This window comes from Rattus norvegicus, chromosome 6 (assembly GCF_036323735.1).
Source record: "Rattus norvegicus strain BN/NHsdMcwi chromosome 6, GRCr8, whole genome shotgun sequence".
Taxonomy (NCBI): Eukaryota; Metazoa; Chordata; class Mammalia; order Rodentia; family Muridae; genus Rattus; species Rattus norvegicus.
This window is the reverse complement of record NC_086024.1, coordinates 114,010,954-114,034,389: the sequence shown is the minus strand read 5'-3', so window position 1 is coordinate 114,034,389 and position 23,436 is coordinate 114,010,954. Positions and strand designations below refer to the sequence as shown.

General features: G+C 37.2%; 1 protein-coding gene across 49 annotated transcripts in view; it reads right to left on the bottom strand.

Annotated features, from left to right (window-relative positions):
• Window positions 1-23,436, bottom strand: part of Nrxn3 (neurexin 3) — a 1,631,407-nt gene that overhangs the window by 969,684 nt on the left and 638,287 nt on the right. For 39 of the 49 annotated variants that reach the window (XM_063261446.1, XM_063261447.1, XM_063261425.1 and 36 more), the window contains 2 exons: window positions 17,802-18,005; window positions 11,577-11,603 (listed from right to left, as the gene is read on the bottom strand). In XM_063261446.1, the coding sequence (XP_063117516.1) occupies window positions 11,577-11,603; window positions 17,802-18,005 (231 nt within the window). The remainder of the gene's footprint in view (window positions 1-11,576; window positions 11,604-17,801; window positions 18,006-23,436) is intronic. The other 10 variants (XM_039111661.2, XM_063261429.1, XM_039111634.2 and 7 more) reach the window with 1 other exon arrangement.

The following is a 23,436-nucleotide window of genomic DNA, read 5'->3' as shown; positions in this document are numbered from 1 at the left end:
CCAAAACCTGCTGGCAAAGACTAAAGCACTAGGGTACAATGGAAAGAGACAAGAGACCAGAATACCCACGTTATTAAAAGATGCTCAATAAAGCATCTGGTTCAACAGCTTTCTAGGTTACCTCTCTTAATGTAGTCTATAGGCCTCTATGGTAATTCCTAATTCAGTCTCTAGCCTCCTAAACCCCAAGTTTATAGAAATAAACACTGACTTAGAGGCGAGATATGAATTACAATAGAACACTACTATAAATATAGAATGCTACAGCCAGCTAAGAATGAGTCTAGATGGGTCAAGGTTTCAGAAGGACAAATGAAAGAAACAGGATTTAACAGTGAATGATTGGATGTCTATTCTATCATACTCATTGTTGGTAATTATCTGTCATTCATTGAATTTTACATTCCCATATTAATAGCCAAGATAGTAGGAAGGAAGGAAGTTTATGAAACAAACAAACACAGTCGGAGGATAGGATAAGAATATGTCCTGTTTCTAAAAGGAAGATAATGTGCTACTCTATGAAACTGTGATAAACAATTAAACATGATAGTGTAAGCCAAACCCCTATTACAGGTTTTGACCTGCACAAAACAATGACTGCTGTTAGTTTTTTTTTTACATAATCAGTAAAATCTGTGAATTCTGAGTAATTTAAGAAATGATACACAGGTGATCAAAGTTTAAGTTCCCTTTGCATAGATTTAGCATCCAATTATGCTGTGGCAAAGAAGTCAAAGCCCACAGGACATATTGGTGAAGGAGAAAGAATGGTGTAATATCTTCAGGTTCAATTTCCATTCCATTGAAATGTTAATCACAATTTTCCTGCATGTGCACAGGTGTGTTTAAAAAACAAATATGTAGGCATATGAATAACCAAACCATAAAGAAATACATGAGCATTTTAACTCTGCTGCTAATAATAACTAATATGCTGGGTGATTCACTATCTAACTTTAAAAAAAAATTTCTGGCTACCTCTAAGTTTCTCTTTTGAACTGGTGGTTTATCCAAAGGCTTTGCTTGTCCACAGCAGTGACCAGTGAAGCTAAGCATTTCACTATTGGCAGCTCTACCTACACAATGGGAGGTTGCTTGTAGTTTGGTCATCACACTGAGGGGTGGCCACTCTTCTTTCGCCTGGAGTTGCTAGCCCAATCAGGTTTTCCTTTATCCAACCTCCTCTGTGTTTTCTCTGTCTCTTTAGGAAAGGAAAGCCGTGAGCATTCTCTATGACAAGAAAACCACATACAGGTAACATGCATTGCCTTTACTGCTACGGCTTTTCAGTTTCTAACCGCTGGCTTTTTTTACACCTGGAGAGGAGTTGCTCCCTGTTTGCTGCTGTAGATTTTATCTTTCCCACACTTGTTTTGCACCAATTGTTTTGCTATCATCTCCTAAATTTCAGAACTCACTTTCATTCCACTACTAGTGCAGATCATGCCGCCTCCAGCATTTGGTCTGCTTGTGGGTTTTATGTTTGTTTGGTAGGATCTTTGAAGTATTTGCTTGTTGGTGTGTGTATTGGTTTTGGGTTGTTTTTTTTTTTCTAATTCTGAGGGGAAAATGTGTCATTGTAAAAGCTTACTTTAAGTGACAAGCAGATACTCATTTAAAATAAATACAAAAATTACAAAGACTCATGCTTGCCATTTGTCATCCTGAGACCTCCGGCAATACACTGGCTCCCACGGGCCCACAATTCTTCATCTGCAGTATGTTGATATTAAATATGCGCCCCAGAGGCTAAGGGGACTCTTGAACTCATAGTCGCTCGAAATGTTTTGCCTTAGAGCACATGGTTTCTCTTACACATTTCTTCCCTTTTGGATGCACATGCAATGGTTCCTCGACAATTCAGATTAATGAACACGGATTATTGTAACTGTGCACCACCCCTCTTGCTTACATACATGCTCTTGATTTTCCTTTTCTAGAAGTCTGCCATTCAGTAGACTACAGCTCTGTGGTTGACAGAGAGTAAAAGGATTGTGGATGGAAGCATAGTAATTTTGTTTCCAGATAGCACATAATCAAATGTTCTCAGAAGTAGCCCAATTTCCAGATGAAATTGTGTATGTGTGGTTGGAAGATTCTTTTCAGTAATTTACAACAAAAACCAAGCAACTCCTAATTTTTAATAAACTCTGTTAAACGCTATGTGATTCCAGTTACTTAGACAGTAGAATAACCAGAAAAGAGTATTTCACTACTTATTAAATGTGTAAGTGTAAATATTTCACAGTCTGTGTGTGTGTGTGTGTGTGTGTGTGCGTGTTGCATGCATTTGCACACGCACACCTGTCATACTCAGAAGCCAGCTGGTGGATTTCAAACCCTGGTCCTCATGATTGTGTAGCAAGCTCTTTGAACTGACGAACAATTGTTCTGTCAAATTATGCCATTTCTTTTAGAACTAGCATTGTTTAGTCTGTAAATTTCCTTCTCAGGTTGATCCTGAAACTGAAAACTAAATTGATTAAGCTTTTCAGAGTCAATAAGCAAACTTCTGTTTGTGGCTAATGGCTCCAGGAAGCCTAGATTTCAAATTATAATCTATTTAGTGAGATTTAGTAAAACATGATTATATACATAAACACACATGTATGTATATATATATATATATAGTTTACATGTACATATTTCATATGTATGCACATATGATCTAATTAAAGCAAAATTCTAGCTTTGGCTACATTTATCTCACTACCAAATGGAAATGAAGGGTTTTGTTTGATAAGATTAGCTTTCGTGAATGGTCATTGTATAGTTTATACCTCGTTAATTATTAATAGCCAAACTATATTCAAAAGGTAAACTGAGGTTTAGTAAGACATTAAAGTTCACCTGAAGAACTAGTGAGTCGTGAATCAGGAATTCAAACTCAGAAGTGGGTAAGGAGCTCTGCTTAAGGAATAGAGGGGGTGCATTTTATAGAACAGAGAAAGAAATACCAGGGAGAGACCCTGTGATTGATTAATTATATGCTTTATTAGGTCTATCACATTGGAAAGTCAGTTAAATAGGTTACTGGATACTTCTCATACATTGGATTTACATTTTGACATTTTAAAGTATAGCTTTTGTAAAAACATATAGGAAACAACTCAGTATTTGCTCGTTCATTTATAATGCCTACCTTGCTTTGTCTGATCACAAATTCCTCAAACCTAATCTCAGTCTAAGTTTACTTTAATGTCCTCTAGTCTTCAAAATAGAATTTGTGCCCAATGCTGGTGCTTACTGAAGTTACCACTCCCAAATCTAACTGTGATAGTTAAACAAAATTCATGAGAATACATAAACACTCAAGAGGTAGAAAAAGCAGTAATAGCATTTTGGCTCTAAATTACATGTGTTGGAAAGGTGAGTAGGCATACTGTTTGCACAGCTTCAAGCAAGAGCTCATAGAATGATGTTCAAGTCAAAGCTAAGAAACAAGAACAAGGGGAGGTAGACACAGCTCAGTGAAGAGCTTCATGCCTCTAAATGGACAGTGCACTTACAATGTGAAAGAAGAACCTATTTTATTTAACTTCATGTCATATTTTCAACGTGGAAAAAGATCTCTGAGAGACTGCAGATAGATGAATCTGATCTCCACCTTCTCTAAGGGAAACAAGGTATGCTAGGGGTGGGGCAAGGAAATTGACAAGGACAATCCTCAGTCTATAAGAATTTCTTCTGTGTTTTGCTGGAAAGTCCACAATTAAAAGGTATAAATCTGGCATTCATATAGAAATAGATCAACATGAATAAAAGTTTTAATGCTTTGTTTGATTAAATTGATAGTTTATGTAAAAAGCAGGCAAGTACTATATCCTAACTGCTTGGTTCATTGGTCACAGTAGAACAGTCTTCAATTTAAAAATATAGCTTGCCTTCTTTGAAGATATTCAGATAAGAGAGTTCCAGTAGGTTACATCTTATTATTCAATAACTCTTCTCATCTTGTTTATACTTATGGCTTGCAATTTCACCACAGTCTAGTGTCTTTTTCTCCTTTGCCATTATTTTGGCTTTAGATGAGACAAAAAATTCTAACAAGCCGCTCACCCACAGTGTCACTGTAAACTCACATTTCATCTACTTTCTTACTAGCTATGTAATCCTAATTCTTATATTTTTCTAAATTCCGTATGAATTGTGGGTGTTGACATATCTTTCCAAGAATACTGCTGCATGTTAGATGCTCAATGTACACAAAAGATAATTCTCTACACTCTGGATCTCAGGGAGGAATTAAATACCATAGCAAAAGCATCATTGATTAAAGGTGACGAGTGAAACTTTCTTGTCCCTTTGTTAATGTCTGGTTAGACGTGTTCTCAAAGGATACCTCTAGGAGTTGGAAATAAATGGTATTGTAGTTATCATTGTTAAATTGATATTCATTTTCTCCTTTTCCTGAGAACCATGGGAGTATCTGATAACAAAGAGCCACCTGTCCTGATGGTGTATATAATTTTAATCATGCAGCAGGCTGGGTATGATGATCTTACATGTTTACTCATCATGTCACGTTTCAACAAGCTGATTGATTCTGAAATAAGACTATAAAAATACCCTTCTCAAAGAGAGCTAACCCTTTTTCTCACTGTTGTCCACACAAACTTGATGATTTTTCAAAGCCACAACAAAGAGTATATCCTGAGACCAAAGCAGGCATATTTTTTCTTATCCAGAAATCAACACTTTTGCCTCAAAAAAAAGTTCTTATGTCTCTAACTTTATTTTGTTTTAACTTTGTTTATATTACATAAAATTTAGATTTGTAGAAATTAAAGCAAAACTTTTCTAGTCCGATCAATGCATTTTAAAGAGAATATTCTTAGTTTAGAACACTATTAAGCTTTTATTAAAATGATACCATGGTCTCCCAAACAAATGCAGAAGAACTTGCATTTCTATTAGCTCTTATTAGCTCTGATTGAACAGCAAGTATCTGTCAGACATAATATGCAGTGAAGAAGAAATCTCAATGTGGTTTAAAGAGAGCCTCTTTTAATACTTTATTTAGTTCCTTTATTGATGGTAAGTCCAATGGTGGTTCTAGAAGTGTTAGAAGTGTTTGGCAAAAGTAATTGCCTGGAAAAAATAAGAATAACTCTTGTATAGCTATCTGCTAAGCAGTTAACAAATCCGACTTAAGGACCCATTGCTATCCATTTCCAAACATGCGAAACTGCCAATAGAACATCTTTCCACTTGAGACACTATGACAGCATCTATCATCATTACCACCACCATTTCTTGCGCATGTTAGCTATGTGTCACCTGTTCTTACTCAGAAGGGTACTATAACATTTCCATTTTATAAGAGAGAAAATTGGGACTTGAAGAGAGTCTTCTAAAGGTTCATAGATGGATGACACATGAGAAAAGCAGGTATTGACTTCAGCTATTTGGATCCGGGTCCCTCCTCACATTAAATTGCCCCTCTTGGTTGACATTCTAACAAAGGTCAACATTAATATAGAAAAAGACAAACTTTGATGAGTTGATGCTGTAATATCTTCATTACCATATACAGCTATAGCAGAGTGGCAATAAAATACTTCAGGTAACAGTGGTCATCAAAACATTAAATGGCAATGGTCTCTATGTATAACTGAAGACATGAAGAATTAAAGAGAAGAATCTATAGGTAACAGTGAGCTGTCATTTTTGTATATGACACCCTTTGAAAAGCTATTTACAATTAATGAGTAATAGTTTTATACTATGGAACAGTATGCAAAGATAAGGAAAAACAGGCATTCACATAGTAATTACATGTGTGTTTACTCCCTGCTGGAGTGCCTTTCAATATGTACAATCTACTGATGTTCTGGCCAAGCAATTCAACTTGTAAAGATTTACCCAAGAGACGTTATTGTAGATGTAAGAAAAGACTACTTTTAAAAAAAATCCTACATTTTCTTATTTTTTGTAGAAATAAAGGAGTGAAAAATTACCAACTCATATTAGTAGTCTAGACCATTAAAAACAGAACATTATAAAATTCTATATCTCCTCAAATGTTGTATTATATGATTATTCAAAAGAATAAAATTTTCAATATTCTACCATGGACTGTTTTCTGTCTTCGCTATTTTCTTCTTGTTGCAACAAAATGTCTGATAAAAAGCAATGTACAAAATGAAGGATCTATATTTTCTTCCTGCAGGGAAGGCATGAGGTATGAGGCAGCTGAGTACCTTGTGTTCTTAGTCAGGAGAGAGGAGATAAGTGCTGGTGCTCAGCTCACTCTCTCCTGTGATTTTTCTGCTAATCCAATCTTTGGGGAGGCACTGCCTAACTTAAGTATAAACATTTTCTTCTCAGTTAATTCACTCTTAAAATTTTTTCATAGATAGGCACAGAAGTTTGGTCCCTGGGTAATTCTAGATCTTGTCAAATTACTGTGATAAGTGTTAACCACATAGAATCCCTTAGAAAATGTATCATATTTGAAAATAATATGTGGAAAACTGTTATTATTTGAGTCCAAGACATATCAAGAGTGAATATAATTACAAGTCTATGAAGGAATATGTATGAAATTTGGTATTTCTCACTGTATTTGAGGAAGGGAATGAGTGGCTATGAGCAAAGTCAGAAAAGAGAATTTTTATTGCTAATGTCTTTTATTCCATATATGTCTTTAAAGTACTTAAAAGTAAAACCAATTTTACTTTTTTTTAAAAAAGTTTGGCTATTATCATTTCTTATAAAAATGGAAACTTTCCAGCACCATGCACACAGACAGATCAATAAAGCATTATTATGCATGGGATCTTACTTTGTGATTTTCTAATCCACTAAACCTCTAAGATAAGTGGCTGTCTGTGATGAGAATGGACTAAAGACAGTTTTAGAATTTCCTTCCAGAAAAACTTAAGGGTAAAGAATTATCCTCCAGGAGAGACTGTGACAAGCGTGAGTTAAACAGATGAGTGAAATAAAACAGTTCTGTGAGTCTCACATAGATCTGGCCAGAGTATAAAATCCCATATTCTGATATTAGTCTATGGAGTAAAGAGAATTGGAGAGATGGATGGGAAGCAAGAGGAAAGGAGGTAAGGAGGAAGTAACAGAAGGAGAGAAAAAGACAGATATCTAGTATAATAAAATGCACCTTGCCAAGCTATGCTTATATTAAGCAAGAACTACTCACACACTGTTGACTTTGCCAAAACTATATATGGAGTAGGTGGAGAAAATGAAGGCAGGGAGTTAAGTCAAAACAACAGGTACATAATAAAGAAGGTGATACATGAACGGAAGAAACTCTCCAGCAAACCTGAGTAGTTTTTAGAGCCAGGATGTGAAAGAATGAAACTTTATGGCAAGACTAATGCCATGTACCTGGAAAGCAGACCACCTCAGAAAAGTTCCCCTGAGGCATCCATATTTTTTTAATGGCCCACCAGGTATGTCTAAGAAAACATGAGCCTATTATAGAAAAATTAATAAGACTTCAAAGTTAAAGTAATTAGAGAGAGGCTGGGGTTTCTACACCTACCTAAGTAGTGACACACAAGTTCAAAGTTCCTATAGGCCTCATCACAGGGCTGGGAACCTGTGAGAGGAGGTTCATGCTGAGAAAACAAAGGCCAAATTGACACCTGTCAATATGTATTCACGACATTTTCTTTAGTGAACACAAGGGTCTAGCATTCATTCATATGTCACTTGGTTTGACATCTTCAGATTTATGGCACAACTATAATCAAAGGAAAGGTCAGCAAATCATGATCATGCCCCATACTTTCATCACAGCAAACATTCCAATCAATGAGAACATCTTACCTGTTTTCAGATGGGGGGTGCCTCCGGGTTTGTGGACCACCTCAAGCAACCAGAACCATAGCAATAGGGAATTTCCTCCAGAATTCTCCAGATAGCAGCTCTGATTTTGCTAACAAACTTCCAGGTCAACCTGGAGTTCAGTCCCCCACAGTGACTACCGACTCCATTAGTCTTTTGGATTTTTTGTTTCAAAAAAATAGATTCTAAACTGTAATTTTCTTTTTCAAATATCTTCAAACACACTCTTGCCAGATGAATCAAATACAGAGATGAGCTCAATTTAACCAAAGATCTTGTTGTGTGCACTCTGATATGTTGGGTGAGAGTATTGATGATGTAATTCATGGTGTGCTTCCCAAAAGGATTTGGAAGCCAGAGGCATATCAGAGATACCAAGAAATATATAGTGTGAGAACTGAGTATGAGGTGAAACTCTCAAGATGAAGGAGGCTATGGTTAGTGACAGGATGGTCAAAGGAAGCTGGCCAGATGAAAGTTTCATCTCTGCCTCAAGACTTCCCTCATCTTTCTCTGTTTTCATGTTTTCTCTCCTTTAAAAATGTCACAGAATCCCTAAGAAATAACCATTTCCCAGAATACCTTGCAGCAGATAAGTAGGAAATGCACAGCATCCATTATTTTCCCTAAATAACTTTTCTGAGAACCAACAGTCTATAAAAGAGATACTAGAAATAATTCTGAACGTGTACTTAGACTTTACTCATTCAATTTTGTATGTCTCCTGTAGGAGAATAATCACCCAAGATTGGTTCAAAACTTGAACAATAACACTCTGTGCCTTCCCCTGAGATGGTAGAAGGAGAGAAAGCTGAGGCTTGGGAAGAAACCTTCTTCCCTCCCCATTTCAGGCTACAAGGTGATGTTATTTTCTATAAAGTGGAACTCTAGTTGACAATTGGGTAAGAAGCAGCAAGAACATGCACTCCTATTAAAGAAACAACTTCCTCTGTCAAATGAGATGAAGCTGTGAATCCTGATGGGAAATCAGCAAGAAGATGATCCAATCACTGGTACATGTTCTCTCTCCAAATTTAGTCGCATAGTGTTCTCAAGTTCTTTCATACATGTGGCAATAATGTTAAAGATGGATTAGAGAATATAAGATATACAAAAAAATGCCTTTATTTATTTTTTTAATCTCTTAAATGTCCACACATATTAAAGGCTTCTACATAATGCATTATTTTGTTTCCAATTTCAGCCATAACAATGCTTCAACCCTGAAATCTACCATAGGAAAACCTGTCACATTTACTTCATGGTTCTACATTACTCTATATCTATGTCTGCGTGCTTCTGTACTAACGATACTAGATTTGCTTAAAGAAACTCTTTTCTCTTTGAGGCAATTATGGTTCAGCCACTGGACAGTATACTACTATCCTGATGGGTTCTGTAAGATTAACTGACAGCATCTTAAGTGATTATCATGAGAATTGAAAAGTAAGACTTCAAATAAAATCCATCCAGCCCTTAAATGAGGACTAGTTACGTACTCCCGATGCTGTGACCAAGTGGCTTGAGAACATACCCTTGCTGCAATGTGTTCCTCTCAAGGATGCCCATGGTTCCAAGGAGAAAACACTCTATCAGCTTTTCCCAGCCATGATAATCCTGGTACAAAACACTGGAACCATCCTGGATTAGTCATAAAGGATATATGAAATTGACTTCATGAGCAAGTGGGGTTGGAACAGAGAAACACCTGTTGATATCTTGATCAAATAACCTTCACTTCTTCTCTTGAAGTAATTCTCAGAAGTCAATGCAGTCTGGGAATGAGACTTTCTACTTCATGTTCAATTCCTATCTAGCCCCTATATGTCAGTTCAAAAGGAAAGGAAAAATCTTCTCATAGGAATGCTATAATTTCTAAAGAAATCAGACTCAAGTCTGACATATAAGATTCCACATATGAAATGTCCAAAAAAATGTGCAGAAAAACGTGTACATAAGTAATTGCCTGGGGCTAAGGGTAGAAGCAGGATTTAAATGCAAATGAACAAGTGAGGAACCTGGTGAGTGATGGCAGTGACCTTAATGTGATGGAGGTGAGGCCTGCACAAATTTATAGACTTAATTTGTAGGCTCTTGATCAGTGACTTCGGGGGATCAAAATTATATCCTTAAATGCTGTTTAAAACAACAAAATCTCTTAAACTTCAGGCTTTGGAAAGAAAGAGTGTTTTAATTAGGCTTTTAGCCATCTAAATAACATGAGAAATTTCTGCCTAATTAGAAATATTTTAACACAGCAAAATAGGACATTGCTTAAAATAACTGTAAGTAATGCCAAGATACATGTAAAACTTTCTCTGGAGGGTTTGTTTATATGTGTAACTTTTCTTACATTTCCTTGATGTTTTCCTAAAATGTGAAGAACTATGCCTTATTAATTTGTCATACTGATACTACATGTAAGATAGAAGGCTGACCCAGCTACTATATAATTCTTGTAAGATCTTTTAAGTCAATGAAAGATATGTTTGTTTGTTATTCCCTCTCTGCATTCATTCCTCTAGGAAGACTCTAGTAAAGAAAAGGCCAGAGCCCAGATAACACCATGGTGTAGGATGCTTAAATGATTGAATTGCTCTTCCAAAATGCTCCAAAGACTATATTCCCTAAATGCAGAATGGAGTCACATCTGGTAAAGAGAAGTATACAGAAGTGATGAAGACTACTTCCAGACAAGTCAGTGAAGCATACTGTTTAACTACCCAAGATCTCTCCTTTCTGTGGATGCAGAATTGATGTTTTCCAAGGGGGTTGACCTACCTCAAGAAAGAATCCTACAATCTTGACTTGAATTATATCTTTGAAAAAAGTGGTCTGGGAGAGCCATTCAACTGGCACTAGACTTCATCTGAATTAGAAAGAAATCCTTCTGTTGTTTTGAGTCACTGAAATTTTAGGATGCCTTGTTATACAAGGGAGTATTAATTAGACCAGCTGGCATAAGACACAAGAATACTCAGTGAATATTTTCCCTTTTAATCATTATGGCCTATTCTTTCCAGTCCCATCTTTTCTTTGTCTTCCTCTTTCCCATCCTCCTCACCTATAGTTAATGTTCACTTTTAAGACAGAGAAAGAGAATGGAATGTTTTCAGCATATATATTCTTAGGATCTTTCTTCAAGAGCTGGGACATTTGAGTGGAAAATAGGGAAAAGGATGAATGGTCATCCTCCTTCAGAGGAAATCGTTGAGTCTTTTTGGTTAAAATGTTGCATCATCTCCAAGAACAGGCTTTTGCCTGCCCCTCTCAAATCCCCTACAGTGATAAATGCCAGGAAAGAAATGTCAGAGTCAGCAGCCACCTCTGGGTCATGAACTTTGCATCTGTTGCATCTGTAGGCTACAATTTGGGGTAGTGGAGAAGTGCGTACTGGCTGCTCTCAACTAAGGGTTTTCGTTCACCCCAAGGCTAAGTTCCTGAAGACAACACATTACCATTGTAATTAATTTTCAGGTGACTGCAGCATCCACAGACCTTTCCTCCTTTTCTGCACATAGAACAAATGCAAGAAAAGGGGAGAAGGGAGGACCCGCCTCCATCAGAGACACCATACACAAAGACTTATAAAAACCATCACCCCAACCCTCAAAATTGTTATCTCTGACTCCCCTCCAAAACTTGTCAAAAAAATAAAACAATCCAAATAAAAGCAGTGCTCATAAAACAGTAAACAAAATAAAGTCAGTTTTTCTTTTCTTTTTAAAGAACAAAATGAAACTTGAGGAAAAACTTACTGGAGTTACAGTTTATCCTGATACAGTCTAGATGGGGAAAAATAAATGAAAGATGAAATTGCATCCTTCAAGGTAACAGCTGCAGACATCCAAAAACAATCAGTCCACCCTTCCGGGGACAGACACACGCAAGAAATGTGGCCATTTTATATTTATATATATACATATACAATATGTACAAGATTAAGGGTGGGTGTATATGTACAGTATATTACTTAGTAAAGTTGGATACATATATATATACACACACACACATATATACACATATGTATAGAGATATATACTGGTATACATATATATCCACAATAGACATCAAGACTAATTTTCTCTCTCTCTCTCTCTTTTTTTTTTTTTTTGGTTTTCAAAAATTACCTATTCATTCGCATAAAATATTACACCATTGGGTTTTGAAATGTTAATTTTGTCATATTTCAGAAATTAGAAAAATTCTTCCACCAAATACAGATTATTATAATTATTAGATTATTATAATTTATAATTATAATTTATGTCCTTAAACTGATCTTTGAAAGCAATAACGAGAATTTTGAATTAGAGTTCCAAATGTAATCACCAGTCTGGCACATTGTATCATTTTTTTTAAAAAATATATACCCTTGAAGTTTCACAGGGTAGTATTTAACCCTTTCTCTTTTTCTAAAATCCAGCTCCCTCCACCCTCATTTTAGGTTGGGCCCCAAAGACTGTTGAAATTTGTGTAGGCACACTTGCCATCACCCTTAGACACGAGGAAAGGGTTAACACCACCTGGTCATTTTCTTTCATAAAATGGCCACTTGCAAACAGCTAACCGCACAAACACCCATCACAGATTTTAGAGAGGTGGGGTCAATCAGGTGTAGGGTACAAAAAAACCCTAGTAGGTTGTTACAATTGATTGGCTTTCCTGATTGTCATTGGTTCAAAGGCTCCCAGACCAGCCCACTCACGAAGCCTATCTCTGTCTTCCTGCCCAAATGCCCAGACGAAATGAAGTGTCTAGAGCATTCAGGGAGAAGGCAGGGCAGGTGCGTGTGGAGGAGGTCATGGGTTCCTTTGACATCCTGCCTATTTTATTCTGCAAGTTTGTATCACAACAAGAGAAAAATCTTTTGGTTTGGGTTTTATCTCTTAAATGGGAAACGTGGGAAAGAATTGTCTAATTGCCTGCTGACAACCACAACTCGATATTCTGTGCCAGAGCTCAGAGTAGCTATTGCTTTATTAATTACTGTCTGGCAGTTATAGACACACATGATGGGAATTACTGAGTGGAGCCATGAGAGGCCAGTGGGGAACTGGGCAGCAATGGCTAGAGAAATATCTTGGCAACTGTTACCAAACTGCTGAGATGGACCTCGGGGTGGTTTGGGTTGGTGGAAACTCCACTCAGGATTTATATCACCTCAGAGTTTAAAAGGCCAAAGCCAATGATGAAGAAAAAAAGCTATAAGGGAAACATATCAGTGAATAAACTCTTTTTCTGCTTAAGGCTCACCCAATAGTTTTCAGAGGACAAGTGTGACATTATGCCACTGTTTGTGTTCCACTAAAGTGAGCTATTTTAAGTGGACATGTGAAATAGGAATTAGTGGCAACCAGGCCAGCAGAATAAAACTATGCTCAATCCAGTTAAGAGAAATTTATAACGTCCAGTCACCCTGAAGACGGAGGAAGCAGGCAGGTTGCTCTTAATTTTTTATTCATTTTGTTCCCCAGAAGAACATCTCTTGAGAAAAATCTGGGTTTGGTTTCGTGCGGTTAGGTTTGTCATGTGTCGTCAACCGCAACAGAAAAGTGGGAGCAAACAGCCCTGGAGCAATTGGTACGATCACCAGACAGAGGAGGCCATGCCCCTAGCAGGGCTGGGGAGGTGAACAGGCAGGGAGGAGGGGCTGGACTTGTGCTATTCGTAGGCTAACCTCACCCAAAGCTGGAGAAATACCTCTTCCTGACTTATTGAAGAAGAAGGGGAGGAAATATGGGGAATGGGTAGACATGCTTAGGAAAAAAGGGAAAAAGGGGTGGACCTAAAGCCACCAACCCAAGGACTGCCACCAAGAAACAGTTTTCCTCTCTGCTTGTGTGAGGTGGAGTATTTCATCTTTAGATGGGAGTCTGGTATAAGGAGAGGCATTTCAGTTTAGCTCACCTTCCTGGGCATGCACATAGATCCATGAAGTTTAAATAGTACATTTAAATCAACATGATCAAGTTGGGATTTTCAGGAATGGCTGACAATATGTTTAAGTCACAGTACATTTAATCATTCTATTATTTTACCTAAAGAATAAGTGTTTGATGGGAAAAATACATCCCCAGTATCTTTTCTAGAAGTTCTGAGGCTACAGTCTTATTGGTGAGAGCATATATATATATATATATATATATATATATACATATATATATATGTGTATGTGTGTGTGTGTGTGTGTGTGTGCTGTGTATGTATGTACATGTATATGTATATGAAAAAATGAGTGAGCCAGAAGAATGATTTGGGGAAGGCCATGCCCTTGATGTCTATCTTCTATAGCAGCCAGAATGCTCTCTCTCTGACTGAAAAAAGTTGGCCCAAGTACATTTGGGTATGTGTGCGTATGTGTACCATTTGTTTTGTTTAGTTCCTCTGGTTTACTTCAGTGAACTGGGAGAACCAATGGCTTTCCATACTGGTGAACTTTGCACTAGACCTGAAGCGATGAGTGCTTCTGTCAGCTATGTGATTTTCATTTATGCTAAAGCAGTGTTCAGGATGTCTAGAGAAAGAATATCTGGAGAAATCAATTGCGGTTGGCTGAATGCCTAACACTGCTCTTAGAAACTCTAGTGGGAGGGGAAGACTCCCAGAACTATGCTGAGGATGCCAAAGGCTGTATCCTTATCAGTGGCTTTTCTGTAATGTGGCTCAATTAAAACTGAGTACTAAGGCAAAGAGGGATCCCCTGTGTGGATGTTTCAAGGATGACTATCAAGAATGTTACCATTCAGACAATCCCGTCACTGACCTGTATTGTGTAGATCAAAATGTCAACACATAAGGATCCAGCAGTTTAGAGACAGGGGTTCTAATCTCAGCTCTGCTACTAACTCCCTACAGAAGCTTCATGTTTATAAAAGCAAACATTAAAATAAAACCACTTTGCTGATTTAAAATAAAGCACAATCTTTGAGATCTTTAAATTTACTTCGATGTCAAAATACTGTTAGTTCCTTTTGTAGTCCACAGGGGACAAATACTGGTTGATCAACAGCTGGCTTTAAAACTTTTAAACTCATGATACCTGGTGTACAACGCTTTGTGCACCTGCTTAAGACTACATATTCCTATCTTCAGCAAAGAAAACCTTAGGAAAATTCTAGCCTAATTGGCATGTAGAAGTTATGTCAGAGAAATATATACTAGGTTTTTCTCATAGGAGATCACATAGGCTAGCAAGTTGAATGAATCTGGAATATGTTTCGTGTGTGCTGTAGGAGGGGAACAACTTAAAATACAAACACCCAAGAGGCTAGCCTGAGCTACTTCAGGCTAGAGAACTTCAGGCTCTCTTTGGCTACAGAATGAGACTTTGCCCAAGGAAGAAAATATAGGAAGAAAACAAAGTTAGTTTTGTGAGAGGCTATGTATGGATGCAAATTGTGCTTGACAATAATTTTCTTCTGTAGTTAACAGAAGGAAAAAAATGACTGTAAAAACGAAGGAGAAAATGTTTGGGAGAGGGAATGCTAAAACCTCAAGACAAATCCTGAATATGAAGACTGTATGCAGCACAAGGATTAATGTTTAATTTCCTATGTCAGGCTTGAAAGAAAATTACATAATCCAAAGTCATAGCTGTGATGTGCCATAGCCCCGGGACAGAAGCAAACCACTCTCTTCTTTAGGAAGAGAACTGTGTTCTAATGATGTCCAGATTCTTTCCGCCAGGTTGTTTCAGCACAGTAGGAGCTAGATAGAGGCTGAGCTGACGAGTGTCCAAAGGCAAATGCTATTCTTTTAGAAGGCTTGCGTCCCAGGTTTGGCCACAGTTTAAAATGGAAAAGCTGTGAATGCTGTGTTTCTAAGAATATATTTAGCATCTATGAATAAGTCAATGTGTGTGTGTGTGTGTGTGTGTGTGTGTGTGTGTGTGTGTGTGTCTGTTGTCTGAGAGATAGGGAGAGAGAGAGAGAGACAGAGAGAGAGAGCCAGAGAGAGAGAGAATATCTTATATTTCTATTCCTCATTGCCCATCTTTCAGCCCTTTTCCCTTGGAAGGTGGTGCCTGTCAAGGTTGCCTTCATAACTTCACACAACAGCATTTAATGAGGAAAACAAATTGTCTACTAGAAGACACACATGGACTCTCTGGGATGCTGTGAGGCTCCTTCTCGCCCATATTTACATATTCCTCTTACTTCAAAGTTGGCAGAGAAGGAAAGATTGTCTTTTCCTTTTCTGGGGTTGAACTACACAAGGTCTCATATTTGGTTTGGTCCTTTATATCATGCTTTTGGGTGGGCCATTGGTCTCTCTGCTGTTTTACCAGAGAAGTAAATTAGGATAACTGGTTGTTGGTTTTAGGTAATGTAACATGCTAGGTTTGGTCCAGTTGAGGAGGGGAGGGTTCTGTGGGAGGGCAGGCGGGAGGGGCAGAGGGATGCCAGTCCCTGTAGGCTTCTCAGTACTCTGTGTTCTCAAGGCTGTTTGCTATGCGGGCCGCAGGCTTTGGGCCTTTGAAGGGTTGAATACCATCTTTTGATTTACCATGGCGGATGGTAGGGAGGATTGAAAACTCAAGAATACAGATACACACACAGTAAAAGTTCCAGCAACAGAATAATAGTTAAAAAGAACAAATCTAAAATAATCAAATACATACATATACACTGACAAGAAAAAAACAAAACAAAACAAAAAACAAGAGACATACCAAAAACTAAAGGCAGTGAGAAGAGACAGGAAAAAGTGCACTGTGTCATAAATGCTAAAAACCGGAAGTAAAATAAAAACACAGAACTAAATGAGCCACTACTCAAAACAGTCCCATGTCTTCAAGGTTTTTTATGTTTTGGAATCAGTACCAGTTGACTTGACAGCAGATCAAAGTTAATGTTTATTTAGAAACATCCTTCAGTCAGCACAGGTTGGTTTTTCAATGCTATTAAATCAGGTACATTTGTCTGTGGCTCTGACCAATCTTTCTTTAATAGCTCTACATCCAAACATGGTCTACAAGTCCACATGGATCCACCAGCTGAGCAGCGTGGATTCAGCTAAATCATTCATTCTGACATCGCTGAGCATTTGGCTTTCCGTTAAGTGAAAAGAGTAGAGACACGAGTGTTTGTTTTCTTTCAAAGCTAGGAGGTTCCGATTCTCCAGAGAAAATATTTAGAATCCAGTAAAGAGAGTCAATAGCAGGGAAGAACGTGAGGCTGTGAGGTTCTAATGGATATCCATTAGAGGTCCCTGCAGGGGAAGAACACATCTTGTCCTAGTAAAGCTACAGATTTGAAATCATCATTTTCATTTTCAAATCTAGGTAAAGTTAATATGTGTAGAATGGGGCAAATTATGTGTACATTATGAGGCAACATTATTCATACCCAAAGAGCTGCCAGTAAGCGATTAAGAACACCGAAGAGGAAGACAGGTGTGAGTCCAGGAGGCACACCATGCTCTGAACTGTTTCCAGTGGGATAAAAGGGACAGTGTAACTTGCTGTTTGTCCTGCTAGGAATGAACTTAAGATCTCAGTACTATGGGGGCCACCAGAATAATCCATAGGAATAGCTACTATGGAATTAGAAACAAGGCACAGTGTAGCTCTCTCCCACCCACCCTCCCATTTTGTCTCCTCCCTTCTGTCTTTGACTGTTTTGAGTGGTGACCAATGAGGTGGATTTAATGGGAATATGATTTATTGATCAAAAGATGGACCAAAGTAGCGTGTTTTACACAAAGCTAAACAATTCCAAAAAATCAAGAAAGGAAACTTAGAAAACAAATAATCTAGTAAGGAAGTCACCACCGTCAGAGACCAAAAATTGACATCAAACCCTCATGCAGAAACAAGGAGAAGGTATTTGTTGCTGGTTTTTTTTTTTAATCCATGGTCTATTAAACAAGAGGTGAGTGGCTAACTTTCAAGAAACAAAGAATTCAATGAAAATAATGGAAATCAGAAAAGAAGGGAAGACAAGCCCAAACAGAATGACAGAGGGTCCTTCATACGATACCTAAGTTAACCATGAGCTTGACACGCCCACCATCCAACTCTAGACGCAGTGTATCTGCAGAATCCCTGGAGGTAGTCGCTACCAGTAGCCCATAGGCTCGCTGGGACATGAACCGGAAGGAAACATCCTCTGCCTCTGTGTGCATCACCATGGGCATGATGACCTTCATATACATGCTGCCGTCATAGCTCAGGATGGATGCCTCTGTCAAAAAGAGAGTAGAGATCATTAGCACAAGGGACGTTAGAATTTGAATGGCCTTTTTCCTTATAGGCTGAGTAGAGCCAGCACCATTTTGGTAATGAAGTAATCTTTTTAATACAAATCTGCATTAAAAATTTAGTTAGTAAATGGTTGCTGCTCACATGTTTTACGGTAAATATGCAGGTGAAACAGAAACCCTATGTTGAAAAAAAACCCAGAAGGTAAAAATAACTGTATTAAAATACAAAATGGTTAAATGACAGCTGCAACATGTGTCTGGAAGAGAAAAGGAAATGTGGGGTACCAGTGACTAAGGCAGGCAGAGTAGTGTCTGAGCAGGTCTTGGTAATAGAAGGGTTATAAAAACAGAAATAAGAACATCAGATCTTACAAAAAGAATAAATATCTCTATAAACAAAGGAAATGAAAGAAATTCTTAGATAATAAAGAGTTATTCGATTTACAGCAGTCACCTTGCTATATCTATAGGTTTTATATCTGTGGATTCAACCAACCATGAATAAAAATGTTTAAGAAAGCCATCTGCGTCCAACAGGTGCAACTGGATAGAATTGCTTTCTTGATATGATCTCCTAAACAACAAATCATAACAAGTGTGTACATACTATTTACAGTCATTAGACACAGGAAGCAAGCCAGAAATTGTTTAAAATAGGGAGAAATATATGTGAAGGTCATATTCGAAGGTTGATTGTTTTTTATTGCTCGAGAAACCACGAAGTTGGTATCCTCAGACATGTGGGACCAATGAACCACAGATACCAAGAATGGGATTGCCTCTTTCTTACTTGTTGTTAAAGGTATCTTAAGCCTGGAATAAAATCAGTAGCCCTTGGAAGTACCTTGGTGGTAATTAAGCAGTTGAGAGCTCACAATGCTTTTCAAATTAATTTATTAGTATGCTGCATACCAAAGATCTTTCTAGATGTTGAAGGCTTGAGAGCAGTGCAAAGAGACAAAGACTCCATTTTTAAGTATAGAAAGAACTGGAACAGTGAAAGACAGGATGTAGGTAGACCACAAGCAAGATTTTGAAACTGTCACAACCCTACCCCATTTACATACATAAAGTCTCTTGAAAGGCACGCACAAACATATCTGGAAAGCAATGTCACTCAGAGAGAACCCATATTACCTAAAGCTGTGTATTATGAATTAAAAATTCTAAAGGGGTCATAAAAATGTGAAAGTTAAAGGAACCATCATAATAAAGGGCAAATGATGGTCTGTTAGACTGGATCATAATCTAAGTTAGCATGTGACCCAGGTAGGAAAGAAAATACTTCATCTTTCAGAAGTGCAAAATCAGAAAATAAAAAAAGATATCTAAAATATATTGAGAATTTTATTTTTTGGTGCTTTCTAGAGCTATACATCCATTAAGAAGTCATTTAATCCTTAGGAAGACAGTGAGAAAGACATTATTATATTTTACAGAAACACCAGATTACATGGCTAATATATAACAGAGCTGGAGACTGAATGTAGCTATTATGATTCTTGAACTTGTGTGCTTAACATCTGCCAAACTATAAAAAATTAAATTAGGCACACATTATACTTCTAAGTATCAAAGCAAAGCTATAATGCTTCATGGTAAAATGTGGCACTCTGTGTGTCTGAGTGTGTGTGTGTGTGTGTGTGTGTGTGTATGTGTGTGTGTGTGTGTGTGTACTTATGCCATTATTTATACTCATATATTATTTATTAATGTCCAATTTATATAAGCAACTATAGTATATGTATTCTAAATAATCCATTGTCAAAATAAATATGCAGTGATCTGTGTAATTATGAACCTTATTAATCATCAATGTGCATCCTCCATACATAACCACATAAATGCTGACTTCTTTTCAAGAGATATTAGTGATTAAGTGAGCCATTAAATGAGTGGCTTTGATGCATTCAACTTAAATATATTTCAAAATTAATGACTCTTCTTTTTCCTCTGAATATCTGTAGCATCAGATACACAAATGTAAATGCAGGCACATGTTCTGTTAATATTAATAGCATCACAGAATCAATATAAGGTGACCTTGGAGTAAAGTAGTCACTGGTTTGAAATCAGTTGTAAATCTTGGTCTGCATCTCTTTTTGAAATGCTGCATGTTCTGTTACAAATACAAGGCATTTTCAAGGGGTGGGTATTTTTCATGTAGATAATTTAATTCAGAAGTCAACTGAAACAAAATCTGTTCTATGGGTTCACATTAATATTTTTAAAAGATTTTGGGCCCAAAGACTGCTGGGACTAAAATACTATTTGCATGTGTGAGTGTGGGTGTGTAGGAAAGGCATGAATTTATAAAGAAAAGTTGAATGGAAAATGTGGCACATTTTACACAATGGAGTACTATACAGCTATTAAAAACAATGACTTCATGAAATTCTTTAGGCAAATGGATGGAACTAGAAAATACCATCCTGAGTGAGGTAACCCAGTCACAAAAGAACACACATGGTATCCACTCACTGATAAGTGGATATTAGCCCAAAAGCTCGGAATTCCCAAGATACAATTCACAGATAACATGAAACTCAAGAAGACAGAAAACCAAAGTGTGAATACTTTAATCCGTCCTGAAAGCGGGGGACAATATACTCACAGGAAGAAATAAAGTGACAAAGAATGGAGCAGAGATTGAAGGAAAGGATATCCATAGGGATCCATTCCATATGTAGTCACTAAACCTAGTCACTATTGCTGATGCCAAGAAGTGCTTGCTGATAGGAGCCTAATATGGATGTCTCCTGAGAACCTTACTGTAGCTAACCATAGGACTGAGCACAGGGACCCCAAAGGAAGAGTAAGAGAAATGACTGAAAAAGCTAAAGAGGTTTGCAACCTCATGGAAAGAACAATATCAACCAAGCAGACCCCACCAGAGCTCCCAGGAACAAAACCACCAACCAAAGAGTATGCATGGAGGGACCCATGGCTCCCGCCACATACATAGCAGAGGATGGCATGTTCTGGCATTAATAGGAAGAGAAGCACCTTGGTTCCATGAAGGCTCTTTTCCTCAGTGTAGGGAAATGCCAGGGTGGGAGGGGAACATCCTCATAGAAGCAGGGGGAGGGGAAATGGGAGGGAGGAACCGAGAAAGGGAATAACATAAAGGGGAAATGTAAATACATAAACTATCCAATAAAAAAATTACAATGCTATTACCCATATTGGCAATAAACCTAAAAATTAATAAGAAAAGTGACCCAATCTAAAATTTATCATATAGATTATTGAAGACTGGAAAATTACACCATGAATTGACTCTGTTCGGGCACTTAAATGCTCCCTGTGATGGTATTTGATCCTCTATTCCCAGGATTTTAAATCGCCCAAGAGATATTCGCTTTGGATGCATCGATGAGTTTGCTAGCACATGGCTTTAACTGAGAAGAAAAGGCCCACTTTGACCATGTTCATAATTATTTCATGGACTAGGTTTCTGAACTGAGTTAAAAGAAGTAAGCCAGCTGATCAACGACAACCATCTGTCTTTGCTTTCTCAAGTCGAGCCATTGCAAGTGGCCCCATCACGCCCCTGATAGCCTGCCTTATTCACTGTGATGTACTCTACCTTGTCAAACCTTGTAGCAAATAAATCTTTCCCCTGCAAGATGCCTTCTTGTCAGGAATTGATCACAGTGATAAAAGCAATTAATATCATCTCCTTCACTTTTATTCGTTTAATTTCTTCACTAAGCCCTTCCATCGTCCTTGAGTATACTCCAATATCTTCTTTTAATTGCTTTAGTGAATTTAAACCATGCTTTCTGGGCTACCTTCTTAGCGTTTTCTAAGGATCCTATGGTGTTCATCTTAGTTTGTAAGAGTCTACCTAATCTCTGTACTAACATAATTCCAGTAAAAGTTAAAAGCTTGATTTGTAATTCTGAGAACTTAATCCACTCTACCATTGAGCTAAGTTCACAGACTAGGATATGAAAACCTTACTATTATATGACTCTCGTACCTTGTCCTATTTATGTGCTATGATTCATATTTCATATGTCTGTGTGTGCACATATGTGTGTAATACACATCAAGAATAATAATGTATTGTTATAATAATTGCCTTATAAAAATGTATGTCATTCTAAGAAGCTAAGAGAAGAAAAGCTCAAATACGTTCAGTGAGTTCTGGGGGATGGGAATTATTTTTTAAAATTTTTTATTAGATACATTTCTTTACTTACGTTTCAAAAGTTATTCCCCTTCCCGGTTTCCTGTCCATAAGCCTCCATTCCATCTCTTCCCCCTCCCCCATATGAGTGTTCTCCCTATAATCCCCCTAATTGCCCCCCCCATATTCCCGAGCTTTATTTTTAATTAAGCCTATTATTTAATGTGTTAACTCTTCGTTTCTTTATTTCTTTCTGTAGATTGAAATTACCATCTGTTGTCATTTCTTTTTTTCAAATATAGCTTCATTTACTTAGCTTTATTGTCAAATATATGGCAATTCTATATGTTATACCCACAACAATGCAATTTTAAAGATATTGCCTTATGTACTTAACTTTGTAAATCAGTATGAGAAAGAAAAGACATGTAAATACAGTCTCTTATTAGATACATAATCACTTTTACCAGAGTTCTTTTTCCCACATAAATTCAAATTAATATGTATTTTCACTTCCAGTCTCAACAAACTCTTACTTGTAATTGCAAGGGAAATGGGCTATTAATGGAGTCTATAGTTTTGCTTATTGATGGATATTTATTCCATTTTAATTTTTCAGGCAGCATTGCCATAGGCAGTCGATAGTTTCTTCTCCTCAGATATGTTGGATACTGTCCCACTGCCTTCCATCTCCATGGCCCCTTAAGAGATGTCAGCAGTCAATCTTACATTGATGCATGCACATATTTTTTCTTTGTTGCTTCTTTTGTTCCTCCTAAATTTTCTTTTCCAGCATTTTTACTATTTTTCTTTTAATTTTGAGCAGAGAAGAGAAACAGAATTTTAATTTTGCATTTATCCTAGTTTAGAGTTCACTGAGATTTGTAGATATGTAGATTAGTGTTTTTCATTCATTTGGGGAAGTCTATAGGCATGCTTTCAACAACATCATTTTTCCTTTTATATCTTTTACTTAATTCTGTATACACACACACACACACACACACACACACACACATATATATATATATATATATATTCACACAAACATATTTTAAGGTATCTCACATGAAGGTATATGTATCTGGATTATTTTTTTTTCTATTTACAGGCCTAGACCTGTTGATCTATCTTCAAATCGACTGTGTTCTTATCAGTTGAAATTTGTCTTTGAATCTATCTGGTAAATGTCTTATTTACATACTGTGCCTATCAATGTGCAGATAGTTATTATGTACATTTTAACTCTTTATTGCCATCCTCTATGTCAGAAGTTA